The sequence below is a fragment of the Gadus morhua genome, chromosome 2, assembly GCF_902167405.1.
Source record: "Gadus morhua chromosome 2, gadMor3.0, whole genome shotgun sequence".
Classification (NCBI taxonomy): domain Eukaryota; kingdom Metazoa; phylum Chordata; class Actinopteri; order Gadiformes; family Gadidae; genus Gadus; species Gadus morhua.
The window spans coordinates 26,795,492-26,816,436 of NC_044049.1; the positions used below are offsets into that span (position 1 = coordinate 26,795,492).

General features: G+C 43.3%; 2 protein-coding genes across 3 annotated transcripts; both read right to left on the bottom strand.

Annotated features, from left to right (window-relative positions):
- Positions 1-13,250: 13,250 nt before the first annotated feature.
- Positions 13,251-16,218, bottom strand: LOC115558375 (dual specificity tyrosine-phosphorylation-regulated kinase 2-like). Of its 2 annotated transcripts, XR_003979320.1 has the most exons (7): positions 16,052-16,218; positions 15,907-15,967; positions 15,700-15,796; positions 15,181-15,452; positions 14,665-14,871; positions 14,385-14,521; positions 13,251-14,226 (listed from the first exon to the last, which is right to left on the bottom strand). XR_003979320.1 is itself a non-coding variant. In XM_030376450.1 (4 exons), the coding sequence occupies exons 1-4, from the start codon at positions 16,193-16,195 to the stop codon at positions 15,437-15,439; spliced, it is 318 nt and encodes a 105-aa protein (XP_030232310.1). In that variant the 5' UTR covers positions 16,196-16,218; the 3' UTR covers positions 15,139-15,436. The 2 variants fall into 2 exon arrangements, 1 of the variants encoding a protein (XP_030232310.1); XM_030376450.1 differs by lacking the exons at positions 13,251-14,226; positions 14,385-14,521; positions 14,665-14,871 and having other exon boundaries at positions 15,139-15,452.
- A 257-nt stretch (positions 16,219-16,475) lies between these two features.
- On the bottom strand, positions 16,476-20,911 carry LOC115557291 (dual specificity tyrosine-phosphorylation-regulated kinase 4). Its single transcript, XM_030375005.1, has 14 exons — positions 20,661-20,911; positions 20,129-20,281; positions 19,849-19,985; positions 19,550-19,690; positions 19,226-19,364; positions 19,041-19,122; positions 18,784-18,956; positions 18,639-18,699; positions 18,432-18,528; positions 18,005-18,185; positions 17,397-17,510; positions 17,117-17,253; positions 16,818-16,958; positions 16,476-16,632 (listed from the first exon to the last, which is right to left on the bottom strand). The coding sequence occupies exons 4-14, from the start codon at positions 19,621-19,623 to the stop codon at positions 16,476-16,478; spliced, it is 1,356 nt and encodes a 451-aa protein (XP_030230865.1). The 5' UTR covers positions 19,624-19,690; positions 19,849-19,985; positions 20,129-20,281; positions 20,661-20,911.
- Between the last annotated feature and the right edge of the window lie 34 nt (positions 20,912-20,945).

Here is a 20,945-nt window from a genome sequence, read left to right on the forward strand (position 1 = left end):
ATTGTAAAGCTGAAGGGCATTAGAGATTGAGGCTAATAATTATTTTAAATTCAGCAACTGAGTGGACTAGCCTGGTTCTACCAGACTCTCGTACTTCACTTCATTTCATTTGTCCAGAGAGTCTGGACCTAATCAATTGACAAACGTTAACTCACTTGAAGGCGGGTGTCTGTTGAAGTCTAAAATGATTGGATCTGCCCAGTACCACTCTGGATCTGCCATAACCAATCGCTAACGTTTGGTTGTGACGTATGTCATGCGCCGGGAATCACGCGCAGGTTGTACACAAACCAAACACCTTGCGCGTCTGCACGGAAATGTCCGTCAACGACAGCTGCAGGTTTTGTTCGTCGAATTTAATTTATCAGGGAAAAATTGCACATTGTAAATCAACTACCGACCTACAACAACAACTCAAACTGGCGTACGACTTCACCGTCATTGTTCTCAGACACGCCCTCTGTTCGCTGATTGGTGGCCGCTGTGGCGGCACAAGAAAACCAAATTACATACAGCAGGTCCAGACCTAGTACTGAAGGGAAATTCAAATTGAGCGGAAGTACTTAGGAGGGCGGAGCCAGGCTATGAGTGGACAGGAATAGTTAGAACAATTCCTCTATAGCTTCTCCTTTTCTGACGTATTTATATTAGGTCTAGTTCAGTGGCGTGGCGTGGGGATCTTTTTTGAGGAAGCCAAGTGAGGCCAAACCTTTAGAGAAAATAGTACGTTGCAGCTTGGATGTATTTAACGCAACTACAAGAGCTATTTGAGCGCCTGGTCATTTACCAGGATTTACACATGCCTGTAATCTAACACGCACGTCACACACACACACACACACAATTATTGTAAATTGTAAGTTATACCTTAGTGTATGTGGGAGATCGATTGCAAGAGACTGGACAAGATTCACATTTACGCTTTGACTGTTTGTACTGTAATTTGTTGACAGACCATGTCATTGCTAGAAATGTGAACATAGGAAAATCTCCTTAGGGTAAACTGTACATGCATTGCTGTAGGAATTACAGTGCAGTCATCCGACAACTCCTGACGTTACTGTCTGTTGGGCCACAAATTCTCAGACAATGTAACATTGTGCTGTGCTCCAGCTATATATATATGCTTGCCAGTTCATGGTTCATGAAATATCTTTGATCTATTTCAGTAAACCGGTTGATCGTTGGTTGATCTAACACTTCACACATTTCCCTTCTTTAGGGAAAGTCAAGATTCACCTGGTAGCAATTTACCAATTCAGGACGGATTTAGAAAAAAGAACAAAAAAAAGAGTCTAATGCCAGTGTATAGAAATATGCTTGACATATTATGACAACTTGTTCAACCATTTTGCATGTAAAGACTTATGCAATGAACTAATACCTAAAAGTTGTGGGGGTGAGACTATTCCATAGAGACCATTACCATATATTTTGATCAACATCACATAAGCAATTGATAATGTAGGAAAGAGCATAGAATTGTACATAATCATGTGCATGGATGTACAAAAGCATTTGCAACGTGTTCAAATAAATGAGAAACTGCTTTTTTTCATGTGCACAAGTGACACACTGATCTGAAGATTGAACAGGTAGTTGTGAATTTCAATTCTGATCTGAGAAATGAACCAAAGCGACTGAGAAAAACTGTAACTTAGCACTGTGTGTAACCAAAGCGAATAAGTAAAGTCGTAAAAAAATCAAAACATTTTAAACGTTTTAACACACACTCAGAAGAGGAACTACCATCAGTTCCACCTCTGCTGGCCAACGCCCGGGTACGGGCAAGGGCGTTCACGAGGATTTAGTAGCGCGACACGACACGACACGTCGCTCGAGTTTAAATATTTTTACTTTGCTGCGACAGTCGTTTAATTCATTTTTTTGTATCGAAAAGCTTTCGATACAATCAATCATGACATTTTATTTGATAAATTGGAAAGGTATGGAATAAGGGGGATAGTATTGGATTGGGTTAAAAGCTATTTGAGCAAAAGACAGCAGTTTGTGAAGTTGGGGAATTGTTCTTCAACATGTTTGGACATTGCTTGTGGCGTCCCTCAGGGGTCAGTGTTGGGTCCTAAACTGTTCATATTGGATATTAATGATATTTGTAATGTTTCAAATGTCTTGAGGTTGGTTTTGTTTGCTGATGACACTAATATTTTCTGTTCTGGGGAGAATTTAAAACAACTAGAAAAAATCATCACTAAGGAAATGAGCAAAATAAAAACATGGTTTGATACAAACTATCATTAAACTTAAGCAAAACAAAATTAATGTTATTTGGTAACTGCAGAAAGAACACAGAAATACATATAAATATAAATGGAGTTGAAATTGAAAGAGTTTACGAAAATAAATTTCTTGGGATTATAATTGACGAACGATTCAGTTGGAAATCACACATTACACACGTACAATCAAAACTATCAAGAAGCATTTATGTATTAAACAAAGTAAAATTGGTTCTAGATCAAAAATCACTCCGTATTCTCTACTGTTCACTAGTCTTACCATACCTCAATTACTGTACGGAAGTCTGGGGCAACACGTACAAAACTTCATTACATTCACTTACTATTCTCCAAAAAAAAGCCATTCGCATTATTCACAATGTGAGATATCTGGATCACACTAACCCACTATTCATACGGTCAAAATTATTAAAATTCACAGATCTGGTGGAATTTCAAACCACACAGATAATGTTTAAGGCTAAAATCAACATATTACCCTTAAACATACAAAAATTATTCAGTGATCGTGAGGGGGGTTATAATTTAAGGGGAAAATTAAATTTCAAAGTGAACAGCGTCCGTACGACCAGGAAAATGTTTTGTATTTCAATATGTGGTGTAAGACTGTGGAACAGTTTGAGTGGGGAGATCAAGGAATGTCCAAACATTAATCAGTTTAAAATAAAATACAAAGAATTGATTTTTACAAGGTACAGGGATGAAGAAGGTGTCTAACATAGTGTATATGTTTTCATGTATGTATATATTGGACAATCACTTTAGAATATTGAATGTTTAATTAGATATTATTAAAAGATCAATTGACAATATTATTAGATAAATACGCAGGTAGTAATGAATTGTATCATATTGTAAACTAATGTATATTAATATACAATTATTTTTTGATGATTATTATATAAGGAAGCTAATCATTATAGATAAATAAATTAGGAAGAAGGGGTGAGATTAAATAAGTTTTCTTCTTCTCACCCCTTTTCGAACAGGTAAAGCAAGTGTAAGACAGTTTCTTCTTTTGTGATTTTCATTGTGTGTAAACATTACTTTATTGTAACTGTCCACTTGTTTCATATATTGTCCTTTCCTTTGCGTTTTCCCAGCGAATGCGGGTGTCTCTCTCTTCTGAAGTCAGCCCTGTGTTCCAACAGAATGAATTGGCAGAACAGAAACATGGCGGCCACAAGAGGAAGCCTTTCCTGATACAGTCGCACGCTTCAATTTGCTTGATCAAACTTTAAAGGCCCACTATGCAACTTCGGGAATATCTTCGCTGTTTTCTTGGTTTTGGCACGCACATTACTCTACACAGCGCCCCCTACAGCTTCGTAGTAGATATTTCACAACACTGTCGTAACAACTCGTTGACGTCCCTTCCCCATGCACTTCTACGCGAGCCATGTGCATTTGTTTTCAAAGAAGCCGGCGAATGCGTGGAGCCATGTCCGAAGTAGATGTTCATAAAGTGTAGGCAAGGTTATACATTTTTAAAAGGGTGTATTTGCATTGCAATAAACATAAATCCATCCTTTTTTATAGTTCACCGGGAGAATTTATACCCTATAGGTTATAATTGTTTTATCTTAGGTTGAACAGAACAATCAGTGTAAGAGGTTTGGCCAACATAATAATCGAAATAAACAAGAACCTGGATTCGGGGATTCAGTCTGTATCTGGGGGACAGACGAACAGCAAAACACCCATGGAAACAAAGGTGTTTATATGGTTGCAAGCAAGCTAGAAACATACAGGGCTCACAACAAAACGGTCGAGAAAACAATTTTTACAGGGCTCACAACTAAATGGTTGAGCAAACACATTTGTACAGAGACTATCAGAATCAAGAATACCACGAAGACAAAGTTCACCCAAGGGTACTTTCAATTTCAAAAGCAACACGGCCGAGTCGGCGTCTGATTTGCAGTCTTCTTTTTCTTTCAGTTCACGCAATTCCTGAAAAGCTTGCCCAACGTTTACTCGTGTCTGGCCTCTCTGTCGGTCAGTCTCCCTTTTCTCTTCTTCTGTTCCTCCGACATTGGGTTTCTCTGTCTCTTTTTAGTCGGCTGATCTATGATGAATATAACAATCCCTTAGTTACTTGTGTTTATATCGAGCCGGTTCCGTGTTTGGGGGTCTGTGCCGTAAAGCAATTCGTTACTGTAGTGACCCTTGCACAGAAGCATACGGCCGACATCTTTCTTTATTCTGGGTGGAAATAGTAACATAGTTACGCCATTAAATGCAACACCGTTTCGTAACAACACCGTTGTTACGAAAAGAGCTGAGCCGCAAGGCAAAGCTCTCGATCTACCGGTCGATCTTCGTTCCTATCCTCACCTATGGTCATGAGGGTTGGGTGATGACCGAAAGGACGAGATCGCGGGTAAAAGCGGCCGAGATGAGTTTTCTCAGAAGGGTGGCTGGCGTCGCGGGATAGGGTGAGAAGCTCAGTCATCCGTGAGGAACTCGGATTAGAGCCGCTGCTCCTTTACTTAGAAAGGAGTCAGCTGAGGTGGTTCGGGCATCTGGCAAGGATGCCCACTGGGCGCCTCCCTTTGGAGGTGTTTCAGGCACGTCCATTGGGGAGGAGACCTCGGGGAAGACCCAGGACTAGGTGGAGAGATTATATCTCAACACTGGCCTGGGAACGCCCCGGGATCCCCCCGTCAGAGCTGGTCAATGTGGCCCGGGAAAGGGAAGTCTGGAGCCCCCTGCTTGAGCTGCTCCCCCCGCGACCCGACCCCGGATAAACGGATGACGATGAGATGAGATGAGATCGTTATTTATATCCGAGATTATTTAATCTAACCCGATCTAAACTCTATCATGCACCCAAACACGGCGGCGTTTGGGTTTCCTACCTCGGACTCTAGCGCAGCCACAGGCGCGTTGAACCATTTTTGTGACACACAATGATCAAGCGTCAGGTTAGGCAACGCGGTTGGTGTGGCCAGGGCCGTCGGACTGCGGGGACAAAGGGGACAGTTGTGGGGGGGCCCAAGGCCGAGGGGGGGCCCATGACCAAAAACAAAAACAAAAACAAAAAAATATATCTTCCCCCCCCCCCCCCCCCCCCCCAACAATCGTTCCGGACCCCCCCCCCGTCAACAATCGTTCCGGACCCCCCCCCCGTCAACAATCGTTCCGGACCCCCCCCCCCCCCGTCAACAATCTGGCGCAGGGGGTCCATCAGTACCGATAGTATAGGGGCCCAGGATTTGGTGCTACGGCCCTGGGTGTGGCCGTACCATTAGTCGATTGATCCATGATGAATGCAACAATTGCCTCGCAACTGGCTGTTTATATCTAGCCGGTGCCATGTTTGGGTGTGTGTCTGTGCCGTAAAGCATTTTCGAAACTACAATCTGACTACATTTTCGAGGATACTTCCGCTGCGTCACATCCGGATTGTGTCGGTCCGAACAGATCAAGTTGCATATGCGCTTTTTCACTGGAGAGGCGACATGGGTAAATGACACACCCACCAATCGACCCAGAAATGGATGCAGAACCATCAGCATAACTCTCAACCTGCATACTTAATGTAATTTTGGCTAAAAAAGTTGCATAGTGGGCCTTTAACAAATTACTTCCGCATGTGATTCGTGACTACTCGCGCGAGCAAACTCAGGTCTCCACGCAAACGGGCGACTAAATTCGCTTTTGGTCTGAACGTAGCGCGAGAGTGCACATGGTCTGGGTCAGTACTGACATCACGCAGAGGGGGCGTTGTTGGGGTGGCCATTAGCAGTAAATAAGATAAACTCGCTTGACGAAACCTCATCTGTGAGGGCATGTTCGCGCATTTAAGAAGCAGGAAGATTCCATACAAAAACATGTCAAATGTTTCAGTTTGCAATGTGTCTGCCTGGCATAAAATGCTCCCGTTGGGCGGATTTTTATTTTTTTTATTTTGATGGCACACTTATCCGCAATTCAGCTAATTCACTCCTGCAACATGTGTAGGCTAATCTGAAGAGCGTTTGTCTCTGTGTTGAGATAATTTTTATTTAATTTTTTAAAAACTTTCTTCAGCTTCTGGCTAATCATAAAAATAAAGATAGTCCCACACGAAACTCATTCAATGTCTTTTCATACATTCTCTTAAATGTGTATATTGGCCTACCAAAAACATGCAGGATTTTTCCCCATTAGGCTATGTTGTGAGCAGTAGTCCTACGTGCTGAAATTGAGCCTAATATCTGCGTCTATGACCTCACACACACGCAGTACGGCCACGCGCAGTGTGCCAGTTTTAGATTCAGGTAATCTGGTCACCCTAGTTTTGTTAGCAGGTTCTGCTGATCTGTTTGGTAAAAAATCCAATCCATAGGGAGCAATCGCCTGATTAGTTAGATTTTGCACCACCACTTTGAAATTCATTCCGGCGCCGATGCTGAGGCCGCAGGTGCAGCTCTGGGAGTGGCGTTCTGCAGGTGAGACTCAGAGTTATAGGACCTCTGGAAACACCAAGGAAACGCATTTCTGACAAGACACTTCAATCAGGGAACTTTTGTTTTTAAATACAGAGGGAAGCTGAAAAACGGGAATAAAAGCGTGGGCTGGTCACCTGGCGACGGGGTGCCGGTGCCGCGTGTCACGGGGAGAGCTGTTCGCCTATACGGTGGCTGTGGACCTGCGGTGAGTAGGCTACCTCCTTAACCCCCTGGATAGGTGAGATTGCACTCACCCAGGGAAGATTAAGAACATGGTTCAAGTCCAACCCACCACGTAGGGACAGACGTTAGGTTACGGGCCGTCTACCCGGGTACTAACGAGTGTGGTATTCAACTGTTAGCAAAACTGACAGTTAATCGAGTCATTTGCACGTTGTGGTGTTATTCAAATGCTATTCTCTGTGAGAATCTTCTTGATTCTGTAAGTTATTTGATTTCTATGCTTTTATTTAGTTCTCACGGCATGGTGATGAATGCCCGCCCGGAACGCTTTGTGTCCGTGCCTCCTAACGGAGGGAGCTACACTTATCGTGGATTGTTTCTTGTTGCTTGTGGACATTAATAATCGTACACATACAGATATGAGAATGAAATATAAAAAACAGGTTGCTGTCGCCGGGCGCTTCGAGGCCCGCCGTGCTTCCACTGGAACTCACTGCGGTCAAGCCAGCCGACTCATCAAGATCGGCGGTCAAGCCAGCCGACTCCGTTTTTTGCCGTACCTGTATATACTAGCCATTACGGTAATAGCGTCTCAGAACTAGTTTCAAATAAAAGCATTCGTCGGGTACATACAAAAAGAAAGCAAATACTATCAAAGGAAGTGTACGGCCGTTGTGGTATTTACTTTCAAAATAAAAGCCCACCAAACATTCCAATATGAGACATATTACATATGATTTTGGATACGATTTAAAAGAAAATGCCCTGTTATTCCAGGCTCATTTCACTGCAGGGCGATAGTTCAAGACCCCACAGGGTCACCCAAGAAGTTTCAGGACATTCTGATGCGTAGTTTCAAAATAAAAGCCCACCAAATATGAGACATATTACATATGATTTTGGATTCGATTTAAAAGAAAATGCCCTGTTATTCCAGGCTCATTTCACTTCCGAGTTATAGTTCACGACCCCATGGGGTCAGGCAAGAAGTTTCAGAACATTCTGATGTGGAGTTTCAAAATAAAAGCCCACCAAACATTCCAATATGAGACGTATTACATATGATTTTGGATTCAATTTAAAAGAAAATGCCCTGTTATTTCAGGCTCATTTCACTTCAGGGTTATAGTTCAAGACCCCATGGGGTCACGCAAAAAGTTTCAGAACATTCTGATGTGGAGTTTCAAAATAGAAGCCAACCAAAGTTTCCAATATGAGACATATTACATATGATTTTGGATTCAATTTAAAAGAAAATGCCCTGTTATTTCAGGCTCATTTCACTTCAGGGTTATAGTTCACGACCCCATGGGGTCACGCAAAAGGTTTCAGAACATTCTGATGTGGAGTTTCAAAATAAAAGCCAACCAAAGTTTCCAATATGTACCCTGAAGTGAAATGAGCCTGAAATAACAGGGCATTTTCTTTTAAATTGAATCCAAAATCATATGTAATATGTCTCATATTGGAAACTTTGGTTGGCTTTTATTTTGAAACTCCACATCAGAATGTTCTGAAACCTTTTGCGTGACCCCATGGGGTCGTGAACTATAACCCTGAAGTGAAATGAGCCTGAAATAACAGGGCATTTTCTTTTAAATTGAATCCAAAATCATATGTAATATGTCTCATATTGGAAACTTTGGTTGGCTTTTATTTTGAAACTCCACATCAGAATGTTCTGAAACCTTTTGCGTGACCCCATGGGGTCGTGAACTATAACCCTGAAGTGAAATGAGCCTGAAATAACAGGGCATTTTCTTTTTAAATTGAATCCAAAATCAAATGTAATATGTCTCATATTGGAAACTTTGGTTGGCTTTTACTTTGAAACTCCACATCAGAATGTTCTGAAACTTCTTGTGTGACCCCATGGGGTCTTGAACTATAACCCTGAAGTGAAATGAGCCTGAAATAACAGGGCATTTTCTTTTAAATTGAATCCAAAATCATATGTAATATGTCTCATATTGGAAACTTTGGTTGGCTTTTATTTTGAAACTCCACATCAGAATGTTCTGAAACCTTTTGCGTGACCCCATGGGGTCGGGAACTATAACCCTGAAGTGAAATGAGCCTGAAATAACCGGGCATTTTCTTTTAAATTGAATCCAAAATCATATGTAATATGTCTCATATTGGAAACTTTGGTTGGCTTTTATTTTGAAACTCCACATCAGAATGTTCTGAAACCTTTTGCGTGACCCCATGGGGTCGTGAACTATAACCATGAAGTGAAATGAGCCTGAAATAACAGGGCATTTTCTTTTAAATTGAATCCAAAATCATGTAATATGTCTCATATTGGAAACTTTGGTTGGCTTTTTTTTTGAAACTCCACATCAGAATGTTCTGAAACTTTTTGCTTGACCCCATGGGGTCTTGAACTATAACCCTGAAGTGAAATGAGCCTGAAATAACAGGGCATTTTCTTTTAAATTGAATCCAAAATCATATGTAATATGTCTCATATTGGAAACTTTGGTTGGCTTTTATTTTGAAAGTCCACATCAGAATGTTCTGAAACCTTTTGCGTGACCCCACGGGGTCTCGAACTATAACCCTGAAGTGAAATGAGCCTGAAATAACAGGGCATTTTCTTTTAAATTGAATCCAAAATCATATGTAATATGTCTCATATTGGAAACTTTGGTTGGCTTTTATTTTGAAACTCCACATCAGAATGTTCTGAAACCTTTTGCGTGACCCCATGGGGTCGTGAACTATAACCCTGAAGTGAAATGAGCCTGAAATAACAGGGCATTTTCTTTTAAATTGAATCCAAAATCATATGTAATATGTCTCATATTGGAAACTTTGGTTGGCTTTTATTTTGAAACTCCACATCAGAATGTTCTGAAGCCTTTTGCGTGACCCCATGGGGTTGTGAACTATAACCCTGAAGTGAAATGAGCCTGAAATAACAGGGCATTTTCTTTTAAATTGAATCCAAAATCATATGTAATATGTCTCATATTGGAAACTTTGGTTGGCTTTTATTTTGAAAGTCCACATCAGAATGTTCTGAAACCTTTTGCGTGACCCCATGGGGTTGTGAACTATAACCCTGAAGTGAAATGAGCCTGGAATAACAGGGCATTTTCTTTTAAATCGAATCCAAAATCATATGAAATATGTCTCATATTTGGTGGGCTTTTATTTTGAAACTCCAAATCAGAATGTTCTGAAACCTTTTGCGTGACCCCATGGGGTCGTGAACTATAACCCTGAAGTGAAATGAGCCTGAAATAACAGGGCATTTTCTTTTAAATTGAATCCAAAATCATCTGTAATATGTCTCATATTGGAATGTTTGGTGGGCTTTTATTTTGAAAGTCCACATCAGAATGTTCTGAAACTTCTTGCCTGACCCCATGGGGTTGTGAACAATAACCCTGAAGTGAAATGAACCTGGAATAACAGGGCATTTTCTTTTAAATCGAATCCAAAATCATATGTAATATGTCTCATATTTGGTGGGCTTTTATTTTGAAACTACGCATCAGAATGTCCTGAAACTTCTTGGGTGACCCTGTGGGGTCTTGAACTATCGCCCTGCAATGAAATGAGCCTGGAATAACAGGGCATTTTCTTTTAAATCGAATCCAAAATCATATGAAATATGTCTCATATTTGGTGGGCTTTTATTTTGAAACTCCAAATCAGAATGTTCTGAAACCTTTTGCGTGACCCCATGGGGTCGTGAAATATAACCCTGAAGTGAAATGAGCCTGAAATAACAGGGCATTTTCTTTTAAATTGAATCCAAAATCATCTGTAATATGTCTCATATTGGAATGTTTGGTGGGCTTTTATTTTGAAAGTCCACATCAGAATGTTCTGAAACTTCTTGCCTGACCCCATGGGGTTGTGAACTATAACCCTGAAGTGAAATGAGCCTGGAATAACAGGGCATTTTCTTTTAAATCGAATCCAAAATCATATGTAATATGTCTCATATTTGGTGGGCTTTTATTTTGAAACTACGCATCAGAATGTCCTGAAACTTCTTGGGTGACCCTGGGGGTCTTGAACTATCGCCCTGCAGTGAAATGAGCCTGGAATAACAGGGCATTTTCTTTTAAATCGTATCCAAAATCATATGTAATATGTCTCATATTGGAAACTTTGGTTGGCTTTTATTTTGAAAGTCCACATCAGAATGTTCTGAAACCTTTTGCGTGACCCCATGGGGTCGTGAACTATAACCCTGAAGTGAAATGAGCCTGAAATAACAGGGCATTTTCTTTTAAATTGAATCCAAAATCATCTGTAATATGTCTCATATTGGAATGTTTGGTGGGCTTTTATTTTGAAAGTCCACATCAGAATGTTCTGAAACTTCTTGCCTGACCCCATGGGGTTGTGAACTATCGCCCTGCAGTGAAATGAGCCTGGAATAACAGGGCATTTTCTTTTAAATTGAATCCAAAATCATATGTAATATGTCTCATATTGGAATGTTTGGTGGGCTTTTATTTTGAAAGTAATTACCACAACGGCCGTACACTTCCTTTGATAGTATTTGCTTTTATTGACTGTCTTTTTGTATGTACCCGACGAATGCTTTTATTTGAAACTAGTTCTGAGACGCTTTTACCGTAATGGCTAGTATATACAGGTACGGCAAAAAACTGAGTCGGCTGGCTTGACCGCCGATCTTGATGAGTCGGCTGGCTTGACCTCAGTTGGAACTCCAGTCTGCTGCCACTCAGTGCGCGATACTGCCGGCTCTGCGCGCTCGTTGCGCTCTCGTTCCGCAGTGGGCAGCGGGCTTCAGATTGCCCCAGCACCACACCAAATGTAGGCAAAATGACTTTGGAACACAGAGACACCCGCATTCGCTGAGCAAACGCAAAGGAAAGGAACATAAACCAGGGGCCTCATGGATTCTGTTTTCTGACCCAGAAATAATTGGAAAAGGTTGTTAGAATTCTTAAAATGCTTAAGAAAGGTGCCTCGATGCAACCTTTAACCCACCTTTAGCATAGGTTACCCCTGACCAACCTTTACGAAAGGACAGGAGATATTTGTAACCCATAATCCTGTACGGCAGCCATATTTAAAGCAACAGTTCACCGACAAAGTTTACAGACTCTATGCGTCAACATAAGTTTAGCCTTTTTTTTTTTCTGTGAATTGGGATTCAAGTGGCCTAAAATACCGACCTAATTGATTAACCTGATTTAAATCAATATGAAAGAGCGCTTGCTGTAAATTTTAGCAATACTCGCCTTTGCGCGATGACATCGGTTAGGAAAAGTGTCTAATTCATTTTAAACAGTGCTTACCTTTCCTATGTTCGAAAGGACGCACCTTCTGATCTTGCCTTGACCCGATGACGCTTTCCACAAATGTTAAAGGAAGGTGGCATAAAGGTTTGGAGATTTGACTTTCCGAATTGGGCCCAGGCAAAGAGAGGAAGACACCAGATACCACACCTGTCCCTGATAACCCCCATTGGAGCCCTCATAAATTGTGCTGTTAACCCACTGCAATCACCCCTAAGGTACGGTCACACCAAATAGAGTGGGTGGTGCGACTCCATGAAAAGTCGATGCAAAGACGCGTTAAGAGGCAAATTTGTCTCAAATCCAATATCATCCAGCTGCGGACACAAATGGGCTTTCCCGTTCTGGTGGGGGTTCCTGTTTTCTCAGACTGGAAGGCTCCTTTCTTCTTCACCTTTCTCATTGAACTGTAACTTTCAATTCAAGATTCAAGAAAACTTTATTCATCCCCAGGGGGCAATTAAAGTAACTGTAATAACTAACTGTATCTGTCACTGTCAACATCCGGCCCCCTTCTTCTTCGCCTCTTCTGCTGAACTGCGACTGTCCACATCCAGGTTAATATAACAACGTTCGCTAGTTTGTTTTTCTCCAACAGAAGTTTCGAAATAACATCTAGTTAGAGTATAGGATGGCTAATGCTAGCATAGTACTAACGTTGGCAAATTAAGCCAATTACAGAAACGTAAGCCTAATGACATCTTAATAAGCTTACATTTGATTCACGTGTAGGATAGGCAGACATCAGGTAGCAACCGACTTTTGAGAGGCTTGGTTAGATTTCTATTACTGATATTACAACAAAACTATTTCAGTTAGGCTCCATGGTAGCTAAATCTAATGAGAATATTGGTTGTGCAGTAGGCCTACACGTCAATTATCTTCTACGAAAGCAGTTGATAAATCAACTCTTGGAGATTCAGTCTGAAACCAATACAGTCGTCGAGGAATAGGAGATTTGCAATGGGACATTGTGCAGTTCTAATACCAACGCTTCATGAAGGCTCAGTGTATTTGACTCCTAGGGTTCACTCATTTTTCCCACTGGATGTTTTCAATAAAGACACAAATAAAAAATATTTTTCTTGAACAATTTACTTTTGAAACATTGTAGGCACAGTATGTACAGTATCAAAAACAGATTTATTGTCATGCAAAATTGGAAAGGATTATAAATAAAACAAAATACAAATAAAACAAAAGAAGGTGGTAATAAAAGACAGCAATCTCTTCAGTATGCTAGAAGGCAGACATCTGATACCAGTCCATCTGATAGCCGCTGTAAACTATGGGCCACAGCAATTCCGTCTGTTGGAAAAGCCTTTAGGCGTTATGAAACGTCACTGCCATGGCCCATTGTAGGCACAGTAAGTTCAGTATGTACCTTCACATTCAAAGTATGTACAGTATGTACATTTAGTGCCAGTATTAAACAAACAAAAACAGATTTATTGACATGCAAACATGGAAGAGATTACAAAATAAATCATGTCATAAATAAAACAAAAGACAGGAGTAATAAGTGTCCAGCTGACGCTGAAACCTCCTCAAATAATCAGGCCCTGCACAACAGGAACCCCCAGAGAGGGTTCCTCCACCTTGTCAGGGTTATGGAGTATCTCCTGATCAGCAACACTCAGTCTGTGAACAAATGGTGAAGCTCCTCTTTGGGAGGCCCAGCTGTGCGTGAGGTTTTTCTTCAGTTTGTACCTCCTGTGGACACTTCGTTTAGCGTTGAGTCTCTGTCGATCGATTCGCCACCGTCTCTGCATCCTCAACCAGCTCCGTCTGACAACGACCCAGTGTCTGGCGACCGGTGGTCGTTTCCACTGCCTCCACCCACCGGTCCCCGTCTCAGTACCTCCAGAGGTACCGAGATGGCAGGAGGTATATTTTTCCCAAATGAAATATAGATCTCAAACATAGTTATGAGTGTCCATTTGGTTACGCATGTGGACGTGCTCCTTCATGTGGACGACGTTGGCCACGTCAAGCACAACTTTCTTCTGGAGCAGCCCCAGAATTTCCACCTCTGCCATCGCCTCATCTGCAAACCTGTTGATTGGTTGGTTTGAGGGTCATGCGTAGTAATTGTTTAGGATTATACGGATTGGCATAATGAGTAAAGAATTTTATTTGAATGGTCAAATATGAAATGTTAGTTTAATGTAAGGATTGCACTCTATCATTGAGCTTGATCCATGATAAGCTACCTCTGGTCGTTTGCAATGACCTTCATGGCTACCAGCTGCTGGGTTTTGTGGTCTCTGCACTTGAGGACTCGACCGAAGGTGCCCTCACCCATCAGCTCCAGGACCTCAAAGCGGTAGGCGATGTGGTCTTTGATAACCTGCATTTAACACCCCCATTCATAACTTAGAGAACCAAATGTTAATAAATATGAATACATCTGGCTGAACCCAACACAGCCCATTCTTCTACTCTGAAGGGTTTGTGGTAGGATCCCTCAGGAGGACACCTGTTAGTATTTACCATCTTGTAGTGTCCCTCGCTGTCATCAAAACCATGGCGGAGGGGGAATGTCTCCTGAACCTTCTCTTCAGCTACACCAAGGGACCACACCTCCTTGTACTGTTTGATTCCCCTCTGCTCAAACGGTGTCAGGTGTTTTCTGAAGACCGTCGAGGCGTCTGTGTGCAGGGAGCATGTTGAGGGCTTGTATCAGCAGGAAGTGATGGCCTGATGAAAGGGACAGGCATCCGTTTCTTCATGAAGGTTTTAATAATATTTCTCAGCAAAAGGGTTGAGAATGTGCTGTGGTCTTTTTAAGTCTTAACTCGTCTCAAGGTTGATGATGAGATGGTAAACTAGGGTTGGTCTGAAAATATCCTCCAAGCAATATTTGGAGTCTGAATGTATGTTTTTTCCACGTTCTTGGACTGCAAAGCTTTAGTCTCCAATGTCTTTTTTCCAAACTAATATCAGATCAAACATTGTACGGACAAAACTGTTGGTCATTGTAACAACACAAAAATGGTCATGACTCACTTGGGGGCCTCATGTAACGGTTCTTGTCCCCATTAGGGGGGGGACCCCCTTAATTTGGCGCCCCCTCCTTCCTGCTGTCCCTTGCTCCGACCGGGCTTGGCCCTGGTCCGGAGGTGGACGGGGCTGCGTCGCTGGTGGAGTCCACCATGTGCTCCCAGTTGGTGGACTGGTGGGGAGAAGAGTCCTCACTGGAGCTGGGACTCTGGAAGTGCATCAGAATCCAGGGATGATGCCTGGCCTCATCCGGGGTCATGCGCTACGCCGGCTCGTATCTTAACATCGCCAGATCAACAAGAACAGGGATCAACATATCTGCAACACGCTGGATGTGGAAGACATTATTTCCTTCTATATGCGCTAAATAATTTTCCGGCAATGGTCACGACCTGACCCTGGTTCTATTGCTGCATCCTCCAGGACTACTTTGTATGTCCTCATAACAACTTGACATAATACATGAGCGAGGACTTGGGGACCGTATCAAACATCACACTGGGGTCAGAATGGAGGTACACCTACTCGAGGCAGCTCTGGATGAAGTCAAGGAAGAGTTTGTTCTCCGTGTCCAGGGCCTTAGACAAATGGCGCCTGGCCCTGCGTCTGCTGGTTCTTGGACCTGCATTAACGTCACACAACAGCATCACACAACTGAAGTACACAACAACCAACCACCATTGCGTCGTGTCACTGGGCGGACAACTTGAGGATGGTTTAGTTTCTACTCACCAGAGAGCAAGTTCTCAAGCGGGGTGTCCTTCAGCATATGCTTTGGGGGAACACCCAGCAGCTTCAACAGAACACACACACCAACCCATTAGAAAAACAGAAGGGCCTTGAAATATTAAAGCTAACCTTAATAGGTATTCATTACCTTCGTCATTTCCAGCATCAGCTCGCACTCGTCGCACACTTGGAAGAGGACCACGCCTCTCTTGAGCTCGGCTAAGATGCAGCCCAGACTCCACATGTCAATGGCCTTGCTGAAGACCTTCGTCAGAATAACTTCGGGGGACATGTAGATCAGTGTTTGGGCAACAGGTGCGGCTGTGGAGAAGGACACGGTTCCTCTGAAGTAGCTTCCTTTAAAGATGGGTGTTTTTCGGTCAGGGTAAAAGACGAGACACTCACTGTTACGACGTTCCAGAAGGCTCGCCCCAAAGTCAGCCACCTTTATGACCTCTGAGTTATCTCGTGATAGGAGGATGTTCTCCTAAACAGAAAATAGATATTGAATCCCAAAGACGTGTGCATAAAGTGTATATTCTAACTGAATGTGTCAACATGGAGGACTCGGATCATGATGAGGCTCCTACCGGTTTCAGGTCGCAGTGGATAATGCCAGACCTACTGAGAAGCTGGAGAGAGTGCACAAGAGAGATGGCATGGCTCCTCACTTGAGAGGTGCCCAGCCCTCTGAAGTGTCTCTCCTTCATCATCTCATCCAGGTTCTTTCTGGAAAGATTACATATTCATTAAGCTTTGTCCTAGGTCTTTCTCTCTTTCCCGCCTTTGTCAAGAACAATTATTTGAAGCAACATTTGCATTGTTATTGGCACTGATATTATCAATTACAAACATCTTGTTTGTTGTTTCTACATGAGTGGGCAGGATATGAGGCTTTTGTTTTCCAAACCCACCCCATGAGGTCAAAGGAGATGCACAGATGGTCACGGAACTGAAAGTACTCCTTCATGTGGACGACGTTGGCCATGCCATCCTCATCGTTCTTTTGGAGCAGCTCCAGAATTTCCACCTCTGCCATCGCCTCATCTTTAAACCTATAGATTGGTTGGTTTGAGGGTCATGCGTGGTAAATGTTTAGGATTTTACGGATTGGCATATTGATGACGGAATGGGATTTGAAAGGTACAATTTTAAATGTTAGTTTAATGTAATGATTTCACTCTATCATTCAGCTTGATCCATGATAAGCTACCTCTGGTCGTTCGCAATGACCTTCATGGCTACCAGCTGCTGGGTTTTGTGGTCTCTGCACTTGAGGACTCGACCGAAGGTGCCCTGACCCATCAGCTCCAGGACCTCATAGCAGGAGGCGATGTGGTCTTTGATAACCTGCATTTAACACCCCCAATGATAACTTAGAGAACCAAGTGTTAATAAATATGAATACATCTGCCTGAACCCAACAAAGCCCATTCTTCTACTCTGAAGGGTTTGTGGTAGGATCCCTCAGGAGGACACCTGTTAGTATTTACCATCTTGTAGTGTCCCTCGCTGTCATCATAACCATGGCGGAGGGGGAATGTCTCCTGAACCTTCTCTTCAGCTACACCAAGGGACCACACCTCCTTGTACTGTTTGATTCCCCTCTGCTCAAACGGTGTCAGGTGTTTTCTGAAGACCGTCGAGGCGTCTGTGTGCAGGGAGCATGTTGAGGGCTTGTATCAGCAGGAAGTGATGGCCTGATGAAAGGGACAGGCATCCGTTTCTTCATGAAGGTTTTAATAATATTTCTCAGCAAAAGGGTTGAGAATGTGCTGTGGTCTTTTTAAGTCTTAACTCGTCTCAAGGTTGATGATGAGATGGTAAACTAGGGTTGGTCTGAAAATGTCCTCCAAGCAACAACATTTGGAGTCTAAATGTATGTTTTTCCACGTCCTTGGACTGCAAAGCTTTAGTCTCCAATGTCTTTTTTCCTAACTAATATCAGATCAAACATGTGTGGACAAAACTGTTGGTCATTGTAACAACACAAAAATGGACATGACTCACTTGGGGGCCTCATGTCACGGTTCTTGTCCCCATTAGGGGGGGGACCCCCTTAATTTGGCGCCCCCTCCCTCCTGCTGTCCCTTGCTCCGACCGGTCTGGGCCCTGGTCCGGAGGTGGACGGGGCTGCGTCGCTGGTGGAGTCCACCATGTGCTCCCAGTTGGTGGACTGGTGGGGAGAAGAGTCCTCGCTGGAGCTGGGACTCTGGAAGTGCATCAGAATCCACGGATGATGCCTGGCCTCATCCGGGGTAATGCGCTTCGCCGGCTTGTATCTTAACATCGCCAGATCAACAAGAACAGGGATCAACATATCTGCAACACGCTGGATTTGGAAGACATTGTTTCCTTCTATATGCACTAAATAATTTCCTGCCAATGTCACAACTTGACCCTGGTTCTATTGCTGCATCCTCCAGGACTACTTTGTATGTCCTCATAACAACTTGACATAATACATGAGCGAGGACTTGGGGACCGTATCAAACATCACACTGGGGTCAGAATGGAGGTACACCTACTCGAGGCAGCTCTGGATGAAGTCAAGGAAGAGTTTGTTCTCCGTGTCCAGGGCCTTCGTCAAATGGTGCCTGGCCCTGCGTCTGCTGGTTCTTGGACCTGCATTAACGTCACACAACAGCATCACACAACTGAAGTACACAACAACCAACCACCATTGCGTCGTGTCACTGGGCGGACAACTTGAGGATGGTTTAGTTTCTACTCACCAGAGAGCAAGTTCTCAAGCGGGGTGTCCTTCAGCATATGCTTTGGGGGAACACCCAGCAGCTTCAACAGAACACACACACCAACCCATTAGAAAAACAGAAGGGCCTTGAAATATTAAAGCTAACCTTACTAGGTATTCATTACCTTCGTCATTTCCAGCATCAGCTCGCACTCATCGCACACTTGGAAGAGGACCACGCCTCTCTTGAGCTCAGCTAAGATGCAGCCCAGACTCCACATGTCAATGGCCTTGCTGAAGACCTTCGTCAGAATAACTTCGGGGGACATGTAGATCAGTGTTTGGGCAACAGGTGCGGCTGTGGAGAAGGACAAGGTTCCTCTGAAACAGCCTCCTTTAAAGATGGGTGTTTTTCGGTCAGGGTAAAAGACGAGACACTCACTGCTACGACGTTCCAGAAGGCTCGCCCCAAAGTCAGCCACCTTTATGACCTCTGAGTTATCTCGTGATGTGAGGATGTTCTCCTAAACAGAAAATAGATATTGAATCCCAAAGACATGTGGATAAAGTGTATATTCTAACTGAATGTGTCAACATGGAGGACTTGGATCATGATGAGGCTCCTACCGGTTTCAGGTCGCAGTGGATAATGCCAGACCTGCTGAGAAGCTGGAGAGACTGCACCAGAGAGATGGCATGGCTCCTCACTTGAGAGGTGCCCAGCCCTCTGAATTGTCTCTCCTTCAACATCTCATACAGGTTCTTCCTAGAAAGATTGCATATTCATCAAGCTTTGTCCTAGGTCTTTCTCTCTTTCCCGCCTTTGTCAAGAACAATTTTTTTAAGCAACATTTGTGTTGTTATTGGCACTGATATTATCAATTACAGGCATCTTGTTTGTTGTTTCTATATGAGTGGGCAGGATATGAGGCTTTTGTTTTCCAAACGCACCCCATGAGGTCAAAGGTGATGCACAGATGGTCACGGAACTGAAAGTACTCCTTCATGTGGACAACGTTGGCCATGCCATCCTCATCGTTCTTTTGGAGCAGCTCCAGAATTTCCACCTATGCCATCGCCTCATCTGCATACCTAAAGATTGGTTGGTTTGAGGGTCATGCGTAGTAAATGTTTAGGATTATACGGATTGGCATATTGATGACGGAATGTGATTTGAATGGTAAAATTTGAAATGTTAGTTTAATGTAACGATTGCACTCTATCATTGAGCTTGATCCATGATAAGATACCTCTGGTCGTTTGCAATGACCTTCATGGCTACCAGCTGCTGGGTTTTGTGGTCTCTGCACTTGGGGACTCTACCGAAGGTGCCCTCACCCATCAGCTCCAGGACCTCATAGCGGTAAGCGATGTTGTCTTTGATAACCTGCATTTAAAAAACCCATTCATAACATAGAGAACCAAATGTGAATAAATATGAATACATCTGCCTGAACCCAACAAAGCCAATTCTTCTACTCTGAAGGGTTTGTGGTAGGATCCCTCAGGAGGACACCTGTCAGTATTTACCATCTTGTAGTGTCCCTTGCGGTCATCATAACCATGGCGGAGGGGGAATGTCTCCTGAACCTTCTCTTCAGCTATACCAAGGTACCACACTTCCTTGTTTGATTCCCCTCTGCTCAAACGTTGTCAGGTGTTTTCTGAAGACCGTCGAGGCGTCTGTGTGCAGGGAAAGAAACGTGACACAGGGAGCATGTTGAGGGCTTGTACTCAGCAGGAAGTGATGGCCTGATGAAAGTGACAGGCATCCGTTTCTTCATGAAGGTTTTAATGCTATTTCTCAGCAAAAGGGTTGAGAATGTGCTGTGGTCTTTTTAACTCTTAACTCGTCTCAAGGTTGATGATGAGATGGTAAACTAGGGTTGGTCTGAAAATATCCTCCAAGCAACAACATTTGGAGTCTAAATGTATGTTTTTCCACGTCCTTGGACTGCAAAGCTTTAGTCTCCAATGTCTTTTTTCTTAACTAATATCAGATCAAACATGTGTGGACAAAACTGTTGGTCATTGTAACAACACAAAAATTGACATGACTCACTTGGGGGCCTCATGTAACGGTTCTTGTCCCCATTAGGGGGGGGACCCCCTTAATTTGGCGCCCCCTCCCTCCTGCTGTCCCTTGCTCCGACCGGTCTGGGCCCTGGTCCGGAGGTGGACGGGGCTGTGGCGCTGGTGGAATCCACCATGTGCTCCCAGTTGGTGGACTGGTGGGGAGAAGAGTCCTCGCTGGAGCTGGGACTCTGGTAGTGCATCAGAATCCACGGATGATGCCTGGCCTCATCCGGGGTCATGCGCTTCGCCGGCTCGTATCTTAACATCGCCA

What these genes read in the sequence shown, in the direction of transcription:
- LOC115558375 (XM_030376450.1), bottom strand. Translation starts at nt 16,195, where the DNA reads ATGTCCCCCGAAGTTATTCTGACGAAGGTCTTCAGCAAGGCCATTGAC. An exon ending in TGATGCTGGAAATGACGAAG is followed by an intron (nt 15,968 to 16,051) that starts GTAATGAATACC and finishes GTTCTGTTGAAG; the next exon opens with CTGCTGGGTGTTCCCCCAAA. An exon ending in GCTTGAGAACTTGCTCTCTG is followed by an intron (nt 15,797 to 15,906) that starts GTGAGTAGAAAC and finishes ACGTTAATGCAG; the next exon opens with GTCCAAGAACCAGCAGACGC.
- LOC115557291 (XM_030375005.1), bottom strand. Translation starts at nt 19,623, where the DNA reads ATGGCCAACGTTGTCCACATGAAGGAGTACTTTCAGTTCCGTGACCAT. An exon ending in CCTTCTGGAACGTCGTAGCA is followed by an intron (nt 18,957 to 19,040) that starts GTGAGTGTCTCG and finishes CCTTCTCCACAG; the next exon opens with CCGCACCTGTTGCCCAAACA. An exon ending in GCGAGGGACACTACAAGATG is followed by an intron (nt 17,254 to 17,396) that starts GTAAATACTAAC and finishes TGTTAAATGCAG; the next exon opens with GTTATCAAAGACCACATCGC.